Genomic DNA, 18,063 nt, shown 5'->3' with positions numbered 1-18,063 from the left:
ACTATAACACCTTTAGCACTCCTGAAAAACTTTTCACCGATGGCTGGGGTCAGTGTGGTTTCCCAAAAAATCCAGGCCTGAAGGGACCTCCAAGCAAGGTCATTTAAATACTGCAGACCCAGAGATTCGCAGATTATACCTTTTCAACTTCATCTTCTGCATTGTTATCACCTGAATAGGAAACGTTTACGTGGAAATGTTATCTCTGATCTCTTTATTTTTAGATCGCAAAGATGTGGATCAATGGGTCAGGTATGACCAAAGTCCTGGGTACAACTCAAAATCAACAGGTATATGGTATTGCAAGCAGCAGATGTCATTATTTTATGCTCTATGACCTCATGGTTTCAGCACTGCTGGCTGAACAGCACACAAGTTAATAGGCTTTCAACATTTTCCACATAGTATGCAATTTACTCCTGTTCTTACATCACTTAGTAACACCTCAAAGCCAAATGCCAGAAATAAAAAAAATTATATAAATAATATATATATCACCCAAGGATTAAATGAGCATTATGTCTAAGGGGTTAAGGGACAGGCATTATTAATAACCCAAACCCACCTTCTGAGCTGCCCTCTACTCTCCAAAGCAGCGGTCTGTTGGCAGTCTCTCATTGTCAAGTCAAATGCAGGCCTATTACCCAGCACTGTACATAGTGGGAGGGGGGGGGGGGGGTGCAAGCAAGTGACTATGGTCTTGAGTGGCTTAGAGAAGCAGCAGTACTGGACTGGTTGCACCTCTGGAGGGTCCCTGCTATTTAAAAAAACTAGACATAATGAGCATTTAACCCTTGCAGTGTAAGAAGCAGCTGCAATGAAGGGTATTTTTTTTTTTTAATTACCTGGTGTTGGCCTCCTCCTAATGTTAAGGGACAGATTCTAGGGGATTGCATATAGATAGTGCAAAAGGTAACATGGATTTGAAAGTCTTCATACATGTATAATTTTTAATGAGCAATGTGATGTTTGGTTTTATTTTTACTCCTGGCTTTCATATAGAAGTAATTTGGGTGACTAAAACAGTAAAAGATGTAATAAATAACTGTAAACGTTCGCCAAGTACACTGGTATCTTCATGTCTCCTACCACGTTGGTTCCTAATCTGCATTTTGTGAAACTCCAAGCCATGGTGTAAAGTTACTTTTACTGCCACATTCCCAAATTGCAATGCTCTGTCTCCTCCTTATGGATGGTAAACTCTTTCTATTGTATGCCTAAAAACTGGTAGTCACAGTACCTTTCAGTAGACACTTTTTTCAAGCAAAATCTTATGGCGTTTCCAGTTCCATGTCCAAGTCTAAAGAGCCAACTCTTTCAGAATCTCCAAAGCTCCAGTCATGCAACCTTGTCAAAGGGTTCTCCTGCCCCAGACACAGAACTTGTGGCTTTCAGTATCATGTTACTTTGTATCTACTCAGGGGCATACCTAGAGCATTTGGCACCCGAGGCGGATCCTGAGTACACGCTCAGCCCCTTCATCACACCTCTACGCACTCAGCCCCTCAACACACCTGTACACACACACACAGCTGCGCCCCCCCCTACACACACACACACACACACACACACACACACACACACACACACACACACGACCCCCTCCCCCTGTATACAAACAACCTCCTCCGTTCACTTGTACTCACAGCCCCCACTGGTAAGGTGGTCTTCCTAGTCCCAGATCCTGTTTCTTCATGTCCCTGTGAGACACAAGAGGAGCTGCAATCCAAAATATAGTACTGGCAGTACACACGAGGGGTGCACATGCAGGAAGCAGCCAGAGATGGCAGTAAAGAGCCTGACTGTGAACTGAATAACACAGAGCAGCGGCTGCTGACTCGCACGAATATAGAGCGTTAGCACCCGCCCTGCCTTGTCCCATCCCTTATAGCTGGCCTGACACCCCCTCAATGTGTGGCACCCAGAGCTATGCCACTAGCTCTACTTAAAGCAGAGCTCCGCCCACCCGACGAAAAAAAAATACAAATACTGCAGCTGCTGACTTAATATACGGACACACTTGTCCAGGGAGCCGGCAAAGTCAACACCCCAGCCGCTCTTCGGAACGGCTGTAGCCGCCGCCATTGCCGGTAAGGGAACCCGGCCGTTAAACCTTTCAGCTTCACAGCTGGTTCCCTACTGCGCATGCACAAAGCAAGCGGCACTTTCCATTTGGCCCGGCGGTGGAGTCAGGAGGAGGGGACCGAGCGTCGCCAGAGCGCTATCTCTGGAAGTGGGGACGGGGACCTGACAAAAACAGGGCCCTGTTGCCTCCTCCTCTCTGAGGGGTGCCAAATGTGGCACCGGAGGGGGAGGGAGACGGAGATGAATAAGCAGAAGTTCCACTTTTGGGTGGAACTCCACTTTAATAAGACAACTGAGGGCACAAAAATAAAATGGATCTTCCTGTAGTGCCAGCATCCAGTACAAGGTGTCTATTTGTAACTGCATTAAGTTGTTCTAACTGATAAAAAAAAAAAAAAAAAAAAAAAAAAAAAAAAAGGGGGGGGGGGGTTTAATGTATAAAATGTCTAAAAAAATAAAAATAAATATGTAGAAGGAGCAATAGAATTTGGGAACATGACAGTAAGATATTTCATAAGTACGCTTGTGTTTTATGTCTATTGTAGAAATCATATGCAATTACAGAAAAATGAAATCAAAATATGTTTTATGATACCCGTTTCTTGGAACAGTCACTATTCATTAGCAAAATAAAGTAAAACTTTGGAATGTAAATAATGTCTCTAGAAAGGGGAAAAAAAAGGTAATCTTTAAATGTCAATTCCCAATATTAAATATCATATATATTAGAGTGGCCTATTCATAAAAGTTGAAATTGATATTTTGCCATCTCTTTATATAGAAGCATCAATTTGGACTCTTGGAAATCATTGCAGAAGGCACGGCTACTACAGTTCTTGCCGCTGGCTTCTGTGCCGAGGGGTGCCTTGCTGCATTGTGAATATAGGTGGCGGCCCACTTGAAAGACTCCATTCAGAGAACACTTTGCACTATCAATGAATGCAAAGTGTTTTCTGATTGGGTAAATGGAGATTGTTACATCACCTCACCACTCTTTCCCCTCCTGCCCAAACAGAGAACGCTATGTATTCATTGAACGAAAACAAAGAGTTCCCTGAATGACGCCCGTGCCAAGCAAGCAACCTCTTTAGCTCACAATACAGCAGGACAGCCGTTTGGCACAGGACCTGAAAGACAATGGAGGTAGTAGCGTTGCCTACTACAGTGATTTTCAGTTTTTGCTGGAATCCCAGAGGTATGACACACATGCTAACATTAGCACAAGCTGGACCAATGCATGTACAAAAAAAAATGCCATACATGGAGAGTAGATTCCATTCTGGGCAATGGTTTCCACTTTTCCCATGAAGGTTAACATTACCTAGAAAATCCTATGTTATAATTTTGACACTTTAGAAGTACTCTCCACCTGTTTTTCAACCAAAATGTTGCATATATTTCACACTAGTCTAAAAATGTATTAATCCATCGTCTTTGGTGAAGGGAAGCTGGAGATGCAAAAATCCTGAAGATGACTGTCTACTTTTCATCACTGTGTGTACAATGTTCTAGATCGCATTTATAAGGAACACCAAGGAAAGTTTTAGCAGGCAATAGGGTTGATCGTGAGCAGGGATAAATTCACTCTTTATAAACAGGAGCTTGAAAAAAAAAAAAAAAAAAAAAAAAAAAGTGCCACACATTCAATATTACGCAACCATGAAATACTGCTGTACATACATATTGAATTCTTGTGCTTCTTGATGTACTAGAAAATAAAAAGGAAACCTATAGCATCAATTCTTCAACAGTGAATTGAAGATAAATTGATGGCAGCCCATTTAAATCTTTGCTAGACTCCAGCACATTGACGGTGTGGTTCAGTACAAAACCTCATTAGTAAATGGTCCTGTATATGCACAATGAGAAAAACAAAAATCAGTAGACACAGACTTGTTTGTTTGTTAAAATTCTACTCAAATACAAAAAAAAAAAAAAAAAAAAGCAAATGCATATTAAACAGCTATGGTGCAAACAACGGTATTCCTAGTTAAAAAACAAAAACAAAACAAAAAAAACAAAAAAAAAAAACCTCCTCAAAATCTTTGGTGGAATATATCCCAACGGAAAAAGCTATTTTTAGAATGAAAATGAATAGTGCGACTGCGACAGTTCAAGGCCTTGCATAACAGTCCATTCAGTGTTAAATGTGCACCACAGCCTGGATAACGCACATATTCCAAACTATTCCTTTCTTTGTCTTCTATAGTTTAAGTCTTTACAAAAATACCTATTTCTTTCAACAATAAATAAATCTCATACTCAGAGTGGAGACTCATGCTCACATCAACAATGACTGATGAAATCTTTCAGCGTACTAAAGTGTGTGTTCTGAGATGCATTTGATTCAAGTCCATTATTGAAGTGTTCTACCACTGTCATTTATTCATTCTGTTTCTGAGGAATGCAGCCTTCCATTTCCACCACCTCTGGCCAGCCCTCATATTTGTTGGTGTCTTTATTATTCTTGATGTGCTAAAAAGGAAAAAGAAACACAGAATTAGTCTTTTTAACCACTTGCCAACCCGGGCCAATTCAGCCTTTCCTCTCCTACATGTAAAAATCTGTGTTTTTTTTCTAGAAAATTACTTAGAACCCCCAAACCTGATTTACATTTTTTATTAGACCCTAGGGGAAAAAAAAAAGGCGGACATTGCAATTCTTTATGTCAGACGGTATGTGCGCAGCAATTTTTCAAACGCATATTTAAAAAAAAATAAAAAATTTACCTCAATTTTTTTTATATAATGTGAAAGATATTACACCGAGTAAATAGATACCCAACGTGTCACGCCTTAAAATTGTGCACGCTTGTGAAATGGCAACAAACTACAATACCTAGAAATCTCCATAGGCGACACTTTTACAGGTTACCAGTTTAGAGTTAGAGGAGGCCTCGGGCTAGAATTACTGCTCTCGCTCTAACGTTGGGGATCGGGGAGCTTTTAATTTATTTTATTTCTACACTTTCCCTTAGGTTTTCCTACCTTTTGATCACTTTTATTCCTATTACAAGGAATGTAAACACCCCTTGTAATAGGAATAGGGCAGGACAGGTACTCCTAAATGTCCCTAGATCTTTCTTCTATGCTAGAAAGCAGCAAAAAAAAAAAAAAAAAAAAAAAACACACCACACAGAACAAAACAAAAACACTCAACAAAAAATGGCAGTGTTTACATCTGCCAGCACTGGAAGCGATGCCACTTCCGGCCTTCGAGGGTCAGAGATGGCCAGGGACCATCTGGTCCGTGGTCAGCTCTATGGTAAGCCGCCGCCAGTTTCATTCTCTGGTTCCCCGATCACACGGGAGAGACCAGAGAAGCACTGGAGGGTGTTGGGAGGGGGGCACCCTTCCCGCCGCCTGTAAAAGCAACCAAGTGGCTAAACAGCCGCCATGATGGCTTTTAAATTGCAGGAAATCGCCAGCTGAGAAAAAAAATAAATAAAAAATATGATATCTGAATGATGCCTGCCGCTGCAGGCATCATTCAGATATATCCACTTACAAGTCCACAAGGTCACATGGAGGACTACAGTCGCTAAGTGGTGAAAGACTAAAGCCTCATACACAATAGGACTTTGTACAAACTTTCCCTTGGATTTTTGTACAAAGGGCGTTGGCCATAAGTTTGTATTGCATACATACGGTAGAACTTCAGCCAACTTTCACCAAATCACGTGGTTTTTCAGCTCTTTACCACCACCCTTTGGTCAACTTCTGTATTGTTGTCTGATATTGGTGTTAATCTCGACGCTTTTATCGGCGAGATTGACACCTTGCGAGCCAGATTCACACTGGTGTGGGGATCCAACTTGGATCCCCGCCAATGCCAGGCACTGTGCTTGGTATGAATCTTGAGGGGGAACTCCACGCCAAATTTTAAATAAAAAACCGGCATGGGCTCCCCTCCAGGGGCATACCAGGCCCTTAGGTCTGGTATGGATTTTAAGGGGAACCCCTACGCTGAAAAAACGGTATAGGGTCCCCCCCAAAATTCATACCAGACCCTTATCCGAGCAAGCAGCCCGACCGGTCAGGAAAGGGGGTGGGGACGAGCGAGCGCACCCCCCCTCCTGAACCGTACCAGGCTGCATGCCCTCAACATGGGGGGTGGGTTGAGGGCATGTTGATGAGGGCAAGGGCCTCTTCCCAACAACCCTGGCTGTTGGTTGTCGGGGTCTGCGGGCAAGGGACTTATCGGAATCCGGGAGCCCCCTTTAATAAGGGGGCCCCCAGATCCCGGCCCCCCACTCCATGTGAATGAGTATGGGGTACATCGAAAAAAAAAGTGTCAAAAACAAAAAAAAAAAACAAAAAAAAAAAAAAACCACACTACACAGGTTTTTAAACTTCGGGGGTCTCTCCAGCCTCTTCTCCTGGTGTCCGGTTCTTCTCCGCTCTCTCCAGCATCTTCTCCCAGTGTCCGGTTCTTCTCTGCTCTCTGGCCCCTTCTCCCGGTGTTCTTCTTCCGGCTCCCCCGCTATCTTCTGCCGCTCTTTTGCTAGCGGTGGCCCGGTCTTCTACGTTGTCTTCTTCCCTCTTCTTTTCTTCCGATGTTGACACGACACTCTCTCCCGCTGTAATGCTGTCTGAGCCCGGAGCTGCCTAATAAATTACTTTAAAAACCTGTGTAGTGTGTGTTTTTTTACACTTTTTCCCCTAGGTGAATGGGTAGGGGGTACGATGTACCCCCTACTCATTTACATAGGGTGGGGGGCCGGGATCTGGGGGCCCCTTTATTAAAGGGGGCTCTCGGATTCCGATAAGCCCCTCGCCTGCAGACCCTGACAACCAACGGCCAGGGTTGTCGGGAAGAGGCCCTTGTCCTCATCAACATGGGGACAAGGTGCTATGGGGTGGGGGGGGCCCTAAGCTCCCATCCCCCATGTTGAGGGCATGCAGCCTGGTACAGTTCAGGAGGGGGGGCTCGCTCATCCCCACCCCCTTTGCTGACTGCCTGGGCTGCGTGCTCGGATAAGGGTCTGGTATGAATTTTGGGGGGCCCCCCACGCCGTTTTGTCGGCGTAGGGGGTTCCCCTTATAATCCATACCAGACCGAAGGGCCTGGTATTCCCCCAGAGGGGAATTCCCCATCGCGCCCGCCGCAGTAGGAAAATGTGTTTTTTTATTGCAGCCAGCACAGAATGTACAGTACCCGGTCGTCGAGAACCAGCGCGATGGGATTGCTCTGGAAACATTCTCGCGTCTGCGTACTGTGGTTTGTACAAAAGTACGATGGTTTTGTGTACACACAATCGGACTTTGCTCCATCAGACTTTTGTTGCCGGAAAGTTTGTGCGTTCGCACATCCAACAAAAGTCCGATGCAAACAGAAAAAGTTTGTCCGATGGAGCGTACACACGGTCGGATGTTGCTCCAAAACAGCTAATTTGCATGTTTGTTGTCAAAAAGTCCGATCGTGTGTATGGGCCTTATTTTCTAGAAAAACTTGGAATCCCCATCCCATGTCTACTAACCCTTTTCAGTAGTTAGCTTCTTTTTTTTTTGTTTGTTTTAACAATCTCAAAATTACATATTTAACAAGCAATGCCACCCAATTATAAAATCAGACTTTGAACTGCAATCATAAAATACACAGTTCTCTATGAGAAGAACGTCCCAAAATGTAGGTGCCAGCTTCAAAAAGTTATGAAACAATGCAACAGTTTTATTTTAGTTTCTGTTTGCTTCTTCCAACAATTCACTTCACCCCATCACCCATATACTATATACAGTTCTCATAATCCCCCATAACAGCCATATTTAAAAAACTCAACTCCCTTCCCCTCACGGCAGCCACATATGCATTACAGTAACCCAAATCCCAAATTTTGAGTTGTCCCCAGAAAAGTAAGAGAGGAAATCTTCCAACGGGCACACTAGTTCTGGTGACCTGGGGGTCCCCAAGGAATTGTCTTAATTTGCAGAGGTTAATTCCCACTTCCTGTTTGGCTATGGGACAGGAAGTAAAGGGAAATCTCCCCAATGGTACACAGATGGCGAAAACAAATCTGACAGGGGTTTTAACCCTTCCTTTTTCTATCCAAAATAAAAATGTTTGGCCTATAGTTATACTTTAATGATAAATCTGTAAACCAAAACTTTTAACCAGTTCAATACCGGGCATTTTCGCACCTTTCTGCCCAGGCCAATTTTCAGCTTTCAGTGCTGTCACTTTTTAAATGATAATTGCGCGGTCATGCTACACTGTACCCAAACTAAATTTTTATTGTTTTGTTCCCACAAATAGAGCTTTCTTTTGGTGGTATTTGATCACCTCTGCGGTTTTTATTTTTTGCTAAATGAATAAAAAAAGACCGAAAATTTTGAAAAAAAAAAAAAGTTTTTGTTATAAAAATTTGTAAATAAGTAAGCTTTCTCCTTCACTGATGGGCACTGATAAGCTGCACTAATAAGGCGATACTGATGAGGCGGTACCGATGATGTGGCACTGACGATGGGCACTGATAGGCAGCACTGATGGGCACTCATAGGTGGCACTGAAACGCTGCACTGATGGGTACTTATGGGTGGCACTGATAGACGGCACTGCTGGACACTGACAGGTGGAACTGAAAGGCGGCACCGATGTGCATCGATGGACACTGATGTATTTAACTGACGGGCATCACTGGTGGCACTGGCAGGCATTTTGATGTGGCACTGATTGGCAGCTGCCTGGGCACTGATTGGCATTTCCCTTGTGGTCTAGGGTGGCATACCTGGTGGTCCAGTGTGGTGGCCATCCCTGGTGGTGTGGTGGCATCCCTGGTGGGCATCTGAGGGGGGCTGTGCTGATAAACAATCAGCACAGACCGCCCCCTGTCAGGAGAGCAGCCGATCGGCTCTCCTCTACTCGCATCTGACAGACGTGAGTGAGGAAAAGCCGATCAATGGCTCTTCCTGTTTACATTGTGATCAGCCGTGTCCAAAGAGCCTCCGTCAGGAGCTCTTTACCGAGATCGTAGTTTGCGGCGTGTCAGGCTGACACGCTGCAACAACGATCGCTGCGATGCGTGCCCCCGGGGGCGGCGGCGGCTTGATATCCTAAAAGACATCATATGACGTCTGGTCAGGATACAGCAACCACTTTGCCGACATCATTTTGTTATATGGCAAGTGGTTAAAAACTACCAAAATGTACAAGGTGTTGTACCCAATACATTCTTTCATCAAGCTTCACATCAGACCTCACAGAGGTCATGTCCCACCTCAATATTTGCAGTGCACACCAGGAATTACATCTTCTGACCACAGATTTAATAAACTCACAGATATGGCTAATCTGGATAATATTCAACCCTTTGACTGCAGTACGAGACATATTCTTGGCATTGAAAGGGTTAAAACAACATGACTGCTAGTTTGTGATTTGTGATTAGCAACTGTTTTTACAAAGATTGAAAGTGGTGTCCCCACCCTTCACTGCTATGGCTCAGTTTACTTTTCCCACTCTCCAACCATGACCTTGTATTGCTAAACTTCCCCATGTCCTCCCATCCCTCCTCCTAAACCTGTTTGCAAAGAAATCTCCACAATTTAAACCAGTTTCTTCCTCCTCCCTTTCTCCCTAATCTCCGCCCTTTCCAACCTGACTTTTAACCCTATAATACATAAGTCCATTAACATTTGCACAGATTAAGGCTACGCCTGCCAAATTACACTGTCCTTTGACCCAACAATCCGCTGTCTTAAATATCAGAATGCTGCAAATATTTGTACATGTAGCCAAAGGTCTAACCGGGGATTTTCTTGACTTCAAGTCTAAACTTCATAACTTCAGCGTTTTGTCCTTCTCATTCTTTTCTTTGCATCGAAAGCAAAAATAAAAATTAAGTACAGCGCTACGTTTAGAAAAAAAAGCATAATAACCACTGGTTTTTTGACTTGTCTGGCGTACGCCATTTCAGGTCAATTCTTTCCGGTAAGCCTCCTCTACTCCTGGTGTTGGCCCCGGCACTGATGTACAATCTATGCACACTTGTGGTCTCCCTTCTGCCCACTAGCCAGATTTGGTGCGACTAAAATTCTGTGAATACCATCTGGCCATGCATCACCCCCTTTGAACTCTGTTGATGTTTTCCTCACTATTTTTCTACACATTTTTTATGGACTTCTGAAGTTTTATGTTTTTTATGTTTGGTGTCTGGCTCATGGAACCAGCACGGGTTTTTATTAATCACTGGCACATTTAATGATTAAGTATTATTGTGTATTTACTTTATATGTGATCAACACTGATTAATTATTTGACACTATCCATTTTATGGTCATACATTTTTTTGGTAGTATTCACCATTTTTATATGTCTTTATTGTAATACACACGGCTGTGGATGTGATATATAGCGCCACACTTTTGTTTTTTCTCTAAAGCCGGCCATAGATGGTTCGAATCTCGGCAGGAGATGGTTTGAATCTCGGCAGGAACCGGCTGAGATTCGAACTATGCATGGGCAGGCTGAATGTCCCCAAGTTGATCAATCAACTCGGGTACAACCAACCTGTCGGATTTTATATGGGATTATTGCCAGTGGCTGTTCTAGCCGGTAGGAATATTCACGGTGTTCTCCAGGTGGGGATAGCTTCCCGTGCCAGGGGAACACAATGGCTCCAGGGGAGGGATTCCCCCATCAACACTGACTGTGTTGGTGGAGGAATAAAATTATTTTCTTTCCTGCAAACCGTGGCTGCAGGAAAGAAAATGAATTTTTCTATGGCCAGCCTTAGATGGGTCTCATTCTCAGCCATGGCCCTCCTCTTACTAGACACACCTGTACCTTTAAATTTTTCTTAAAAACACACCTATTCAAAGCTGCCTCCTCTACTCCCTAGTCATCATTACTGAGCAATGAGCTATCCTTTTTCTTTCCTGATTTTATCTAGAGTCCTCCCTGTTTTGTAAGCAGTCCGTTTATTAAATTGCTTACATGGCACTTTGATACATAAGAAATAATTAGAATAGTGAAAACTATATCGCACTGAAACATCACTGGTACACAAAGTCAGAAAACATTCCAAGATTAGACTATTACCTGTTCAAAAGGACTTTTGGTCTTAATACCTTTTCCACCAACAAATACCCAGTTATCTCTGAAAGCTAAAGAATTGATAGCTGAACTTCCGAGCTCTGAAATTAGTTTCCGCGCTTCATCGTTGAGTCTGCAAAATGTCACAATCAAATTTACACAGTGGTCAAATAATCACAGAAAAAAAAAAAAAAAAAGTGTCTAAACAATATTATTTTGTGGAAATACCAATAGTTACAACATAAACTGGTTCCTGCCAGGGCGTTCAACATGCAAAATATAAAATATTGTGCTAAATTCTAAGTATATTATGTGTTTTATCATCCTTTATATTTTTTATTTACATTTGCACAACATAACAATGTGGAGGAGCCTTGTAGACATATGCTGCAAGCTGCGCAGAGCCCTAAGTGACAGAGTGGACAAATAGTGGTTTGATAGCAGAAAGAGGAATTCTCTAGTCTCAGAATATAATAGAGTCTCTCTCGCTCTATATATATCTGTGACAGACTCACCCGGGACAGAGGCTTTTGGAGGGAACTGAATGCTGGCCTCTTGCCTACCGATTATGGGCCCTGGCATTTGGGGGGACGGTGCTCTTTGTGAGCTGTATGCCTGGGGACCCTTGAGGTGGTGTTACTTTAGATTCAGGTCCATGTCCCCCAAGACACACAGACTCTGGGAACCCTGTATATGCCATAGTAGAAATAGTGACTAATATATCTTGGATTACTTAAAATGGGACAGTAATATTTATCCACAATATCTCCCAGGATATATGTAAAGACTATTCTTGGTTTGTTTGATTCTGAACACAACATGTTAGTTGAGAGAGCTGATCACATTGGCCTCTGTACAGTGTAGGAGACGGGCCGACTCCTGCTGGAGTTCCTGCTATTGTGAGAAGGTATCCTGTGTTTTCTACTTATGATAATATATAATCTACTGTGTGAAGCTCTGTGACAACAAGTCTGACCTGTAGTGAAATCCTGATTAATCATAACACTGCTCAGGAGGGCACAGACTCGGCTGCTTTAAGGGATTAGTTAATTAGCTCATGTTAATTAGGTTACAGGTGTATTGTTAGAGTAATATGAGCAGGCGGTAGGAACCTTTTACTGTATATAAGACTTGTATTTTGGTTCTAATAAAAAGTCCATGTTCAGCAACTAAACAAGTATTGTCTTGTTTTGTGCTTGTGAACGGCTGGAATATCTGATATCTATATTTAGACTGGGAGAAAGTGGTATATGACGAAAGCTCTCCCTCTTCTATATATCTATATCTATCTCTCTCTCTATATCTATATCTCTCTCTATCAGGAAAGACTGGCGCAGATGGATTTTGCAAAAGCGATCTGAATTTGGCGCATTGTCAGAACCAAAAAAAAAAAAAAAAAAGGGTCGCAGATGCTTCATGAATTTGGCACAATACACTAACAAGCCTACTTGCAGTGTGACCTGACACCTAGAATGAGTGCTACAGCCCCCCTTTAAATATCAGGACTTCTAGGTGTGGGGTGTTCTTCCCCCTGCCTGCTGCAATGCACAATGCCAGGGAACCATTTGCCAGATCTGATCATGGTCAGATGGGTGGCTAGGTGTTTATAAGATATTCCTAGCTCCATGAAAATAGTGACCTCCAAAAGTCACATTCCACAGGATTTACAAAGGGCCCATCAACAGATTTGAGCAGCAGGCAGTGATGAGCAGGAAGGAGTAGGCCTCTTATGGTGTTGGCTGCAATGCAGTGTTAGTGTGGTTAGTTTATGGTCATATCCCTCAACTTGCTAGGTGCTTTCTTAGCAGGTTTACAAGGACACCAACTTCTTCATTTTTTGTTATATCTGGTAGAGTCAAATGAGAAAAGGGCTTTTGTTTTACTTACTTTGTTGCTCCATCATCATAAGTTGCCATTAATGCTATCGTTCCATCTGGAATTTTCTTAACAAATTCAATGAAAGGCACTACATCTATAGAAACAAAAGTATACAGTATGTATATATAATTGCAGCGTAAAACCTTTTGCTTTAAGAGGTTTAGAATTTACTGGCAAGATTTAAGAGCCAGAAAGGAGCATAGTGCTGCCATCTTGTGGCTATTTCTGTTAATGCAAAACTTAAATCATTCACAGCAAACATTCTGCAGGATACAGAGAAAATCTCCCTATTGAGCACTAATGTTAGATGCTTTCCTCCACCTGAATTCATTTAGAACTATTGCTTTTTTTACTTTCCTGTAGATATTAGAAAATACAGTTACAAGAATTTACGAAGACTGGAACAGCCAGTATCTGGAGCAGTTGCGCATGGTAGTCAATTTATAGCTTCCATTTTGCAAGCTTAAAAAAGGAGCCTGGGCTTGTTTTGCTGGGATTCTCCTATGGGTCACAGGAGTGCAATTCGTTTTACACTCCTGTGACCCGTTTTCAGCAGAGAGCGGTTTGAAGTCCGCTCTCTGTTGACGTTACACAGATCAGTCAAGGCATCGCGTCATCCCGACTCGGAGTCTGGATATGCCAGGTGCCTAGAGATGGCCGCTCCCCGCCCCCTCCACAGCTCAGCGCTCCAATGAACATGGAGGAGCAGAGCAGCAGCTCTCCTCTCGGGGATCTGTGAGAACCGAGCCATCAGCAGTGTTCGATTGCTCGGTTCTCAGTGCAGAGGCAGCGGGGGAAAGATGCAGCATCCGTCTGATGCTGCATCCACCTAGGAATGACTAACACTTGGCCCGCGCTCTTTTCTACTTAATTTATTTGGATGATTAAACCAGAGGGTAAGTAGAGAAGAGCGTGGGTAAAGGGTTAGTCATTGGTCAAAAAGCATTTTATCTCCAAGTCTATGTTCATATCGGCTGGTTGCAGGGTATCCAACTGGTATAACTGTTTTGTTTCATTTTGGGATATAGCTCGTCAATCATGTCGCACTGTCTATACTATTTAGATTTTCCTGCCTAGTGACTGGGGCGCTTCAAGATGATGTAAGATTACATTACGTACATTGAGGCGCCTTCCGGTCACGTCACTTTCGGGTCCCAGCTTCCGGTTTGCCTCTCAGCATTTGGTGGAACGGACGCCGACGATCTGGCGCGAGCTGACCATGTTGGCGGGGCTTCCATTAACATTCATTGTGGGTATTCCTAGTGCCAGGAAGGCACCACCTAATGTAAGCAGGCTACTTTTTTGGGGCATGTTTTATTAAAACAATATCACGCTATTGGTCCTTCTTGTCTTCTATCCCCCATGGGTAACAGTGTTGGAGAGGAAAGCCAAACATAGAAACTAACAGATTTGTCTGCTGTCTACTTGTTCCAGTATATTTACCTAGTAATCCCAGACCTTCATTTTAGTTAATGAGGTCATGAAAATCTGGTGAGCAGGTTTTCCATTAGAGCACATTGGGTGATCTGGATTGTTGTCAAGTGTTGTCGTCTGCACATTTCTGAACTATTTTGAATCACCAAGCTGTCATTCAGCATATGAACGTTATTGTCCGTGGTCATTTTCATTTAATCAACAGTGTTTTTTTTTCACCTTACTCACTGTTATCTGACTCCTATCATGTATTTAATCTAAATTATGTTTTATTATTATTTGAATCACCACTTATGGTTTATGAATTGTCATATACGATTGTTCGCACTCATAAGCAGCATTCACTCAGTGCCCCCTATTCACTTATTTCACATTGCCTAGCTATTCATTAGATTTGGGGAGCAGCTTTTGTAGTTTTTTAGGTTTCACATATTTGGCACGAGGTTCACTTACTTACAGAAGATACAAAATTACCTTTATTGGCCTTCAAAGCAATCGCCATCCTTTACAACACACTTTTGACAACGTTCATAAAACTTCTGGAATCTGTCAGCAAGGCCTCTTTAGAAATCGATTGCTGAACCGCTGTCACAAATTCTTGGATTGCCGCCATGTCCACAAAACATGTGCCTTTTTATGACGCAGGGAAACAGAAAGAAGTCCGCAGGCGCCAGATCAGGGGAGTACGGTGGATGATTGAGAACAGGTACGCCGCGCTGAGCCAAGAATTGGTGCACAGATCTCATCCCTGTGACGATGGTTCACAGAAAGCATGGATCCTGGCCACACATGGTAATGAGCGCGGCACCAACTGGGACAGATCTTCTGATTGCCCGGGGATGATGGTGAGCACTTGCTAATACCCAATTCCTCTGCCATCAAATCGGAGAGTCAGTTGACGATCTCATGCCAGCATTTGTCGTACTCGCTCCATTATGTCTGGGGTTCTGCTTGTCAACGGCGAACCTGAACATGGCTCATCCTCAATCGATTTCCTTCCCGTTGCGAAAGCGTTTGAACTAGTCGTAAGCACATTCTGTGCTCAAGGCTTCCGTCCCATTGCACCAACATTTAATGCGTCTCCATCACGGTCTCTCAGTTTGTAGCAGAACTTGATGTTCACTCGTTGTTCCATTGCGCTGTGACCCTACCTCCCACACTGACTACGTTCGACTGCCCACAGCAGGTTTACCCCGATGGTCACATGTACTTCATGCTAGGTGGCGCTTCTCAACGTGTCTCTGGATAGCCATGTGCATGCACGTGCACCTGGCCCATGTTGCCGTTGAGATATTGGACCATTCACCGAACTTTAGACACACCTCTATGTTCCTTGCTAAAGAACATTATTTATTATCAAGCTGTTAAGTTAAAGTGGAACTTTACCCATAACAAGCAGAAGTTAGAAGCGGATTGGTTACTATGCACAGATGCGCAAGATGCGCCCCCCTCCCAGCATTCAGTGCAGTTTTTATTTATAATTATCTACTTTTAAAAGGCAATGTGAAAATGCACAAATCCATTCTTACCTCCTCCCCAGAGATCATAATACTTGGTTTCTATCAGCTCTCCTGTTTTCCCTAGAACACACAAAATGTTAACTTTTAAAACCTAACTGAAATTGTTCATGCAGCAAAAAAAAGACAAATAGAAAAAAAAAGGAAACATACATTCTCTTTTCAGTATTTTTCAAATATGCAGTTTGGATATCAGCATGTTATGTCACAAACATGATAACTTGGACTTTCCTTCTGCATTCACTGTGTGGTACACAAACACATCAATAGTAAAGGAAACAAAACAAGGACAGTGCTGCAAAGTCTGGTCATAGCAAAGAAATACGTTGCTATTTTTAGACCTCATACTAAAAGTAATCTTGTCACACACGGGAAATTTAATGGAACATAAAAATGCAGGAGATATCTTCCTTAAAAATTGAATGTCAAAATGTACGCAGTTTACAGCATCTTGATTAATATGCAGGTCTTCACTACACCTGTAAAATTTAAAGTGGTTGTAAATTCTTACATCTACCCAGTGAAGGGTATCCTCAGGTTACACAGAGATGAAAGAAATCCTCCTACATAAGTTGTAATCTGTTTGCTTGTAATTAGTGTGTGTGTATAAAAGGTCAAAGAGTTTCTGGACTGACAGACCCTTGCATCTTTCATCCAATGCTGCACTGACATTTCTGGATTCTGAGTCATGGGGAAAGCAAAAGAATTGTCAAAGGATCTGCGGGAAAAGGTAGTTGAACTGTATAAAACAGGAAAGGGATATAAAAAGATATCCAAGGAATTGAGAATGCCAATCAGCAGTGTTCAAACTCTGAAACCAAACCATGGTAGACCAACTAAAATTTCAGCCTCAACTGCCAGGAAAATTGTTCAGGATGCAAAGAAAAAAACAAACACACAAATAACTTCAGGTGAAATACAGGACTCTCTGAAAACATGAGGTGTGGCTGTTTTAACCACTTCAGCCCCGGAAAAATTTACCCCCTTCCTGACCGGAGCGTTTTTTTGTGATTCGGCACTGCATCGCTCTAACAGACAATTGCGCAGTCGTTCGACGTTGTACCCACACAAAATTGACTTTTTTTCCCCCCACAAATAGAGCTTTCTTTTGGTGGTATTTGATCGCCTCTGCGGTTTTTATATTTTGCACTATAAACGAAAAAAAAAAAAAAAAAAAACACACACACACACACACACACACACACACACACACACACACACACACACACACACACACACACACACACACACACACACACACACACACACACACACACACACCACCCAATATTTTGTACTTTTTGCTATATTAAATATCCCCCTTTTTTTTTTTTTTTTTTAAAAGCTAATTTTTTCTCAGTTTAGGCCGAGATGTATTCTACACATTTTTGGTAAAAAATAAATAAATTTAAAAAATCGTATTTTACGTAAAAAAATAGTGGCGCTGTGTTCACTGAAATAAAGTGACAAATCTAACTTTCAATAACACCACGTGATAGTGAGACTGTAAATTACTACTTCTAAATGTGTATCCAAAATATCAAGTGATTGTGTATTAAAAACACACATAAAAAAAACAATGAATAGGTAAAATAAAAAATAAAGTCCATGCAAAGTGATATATTTCAAGTGATTAACTTGGTGAACAATCTTCTTATACACTCCTGAACTTCCTTCCACCACACCGATTGTGATCCACTCCCTTTGAAAAGCGCACTCACCAAATAGATTTGCCTTGCACTCTCATGCTCGGCACAAAAGCTGTTTAAGCCCACCAGGGATAATCACACTTTTCGATTTTCAGCAATGCTCAACATAAGATGTTTCCACATGTAAAAATGAAATAAAGTGCCTCCAATAGTGTGATAACGTAAAATAATTTTTTTTCAAAAATAGATACACGAAATCCTCAACCATTACACTCACATCACTTCAATCATGTAAAAGCAATCAAGGTAAAACTTCTGTAACTGAGCTATAGCGGTGTACTGTGGTCACGGCGGACCCTGGATGCAGCTATAATTTCTCACCTTCCACTCGCTCACTTGTCTATATCGAAACACCGTCACAACCGGAAACAGCAGAACGTCACAAATGTTTGCCGTACAGCCATGCCCCG

General features: G+C 42.5%; 1 protein-coding gene across 3 annotated transcripts in view; it reads right to left on the bottom strand.

Moving 5' to 3' along the window:
* FAM3C (FAM3 metabolism regulating signaling molecule C) overlaps nt 1-18,063 on the bottom strand; it is a 94,052-nt gene that overhangs the window by 1,757 nt on the left and 74,232 nt on the right. For all 3 annotated transcript variants that reach the window (XM_073619803.1, XM_073619805.1, XM_073619806.1), the window contains exons 7-10: nt 15,957-16,007; nt 13,003-13,087; nt 11,122-11,248; nt 1-4,560 (exon numbers count right to left, since the gene is read on the bottom strand). The exon at nt 1-4,560 is cut by the window's left edge and continues 1,757 nt beyond it. In XM_073619803.1, coding sequence (XP_073475904.1) covers nt 4,468-4,560; nt 11,122-11,248; nt 13,003-13,087; nt 15,957-16,007 — 356 coding nt within the window. In that variant the 3' untranslated portion in view covers nt 1-4,467. The remainder of the gene's footprint in view (nt 4,561-11,121; nt 11,249-13,002; nt 13,088-15,956; nt 16,008-18,063) is intronic.

This window comes from Aquarana catesbeiana, linkage group LG03 (genome assembly GCF_042186555.1).
Source record: "Aquarana catesbeiana isolate 2022-GZ linkage group LG03, ASM4218655v1, whole genome shotgun sequence".
NCBI classification, from domain to species: domain Eukaryota; kingdom Metazoa; phylum Chordata; class Amphibia; order Anura; family Ranidae; genus Aquarana; species Aquarana catesbeiana.
The sequence above is the reverse complement of the archived record's forward strand: the minus strand, read 5'-3'. Positions and strand labels throughout refer to the sequence as shown.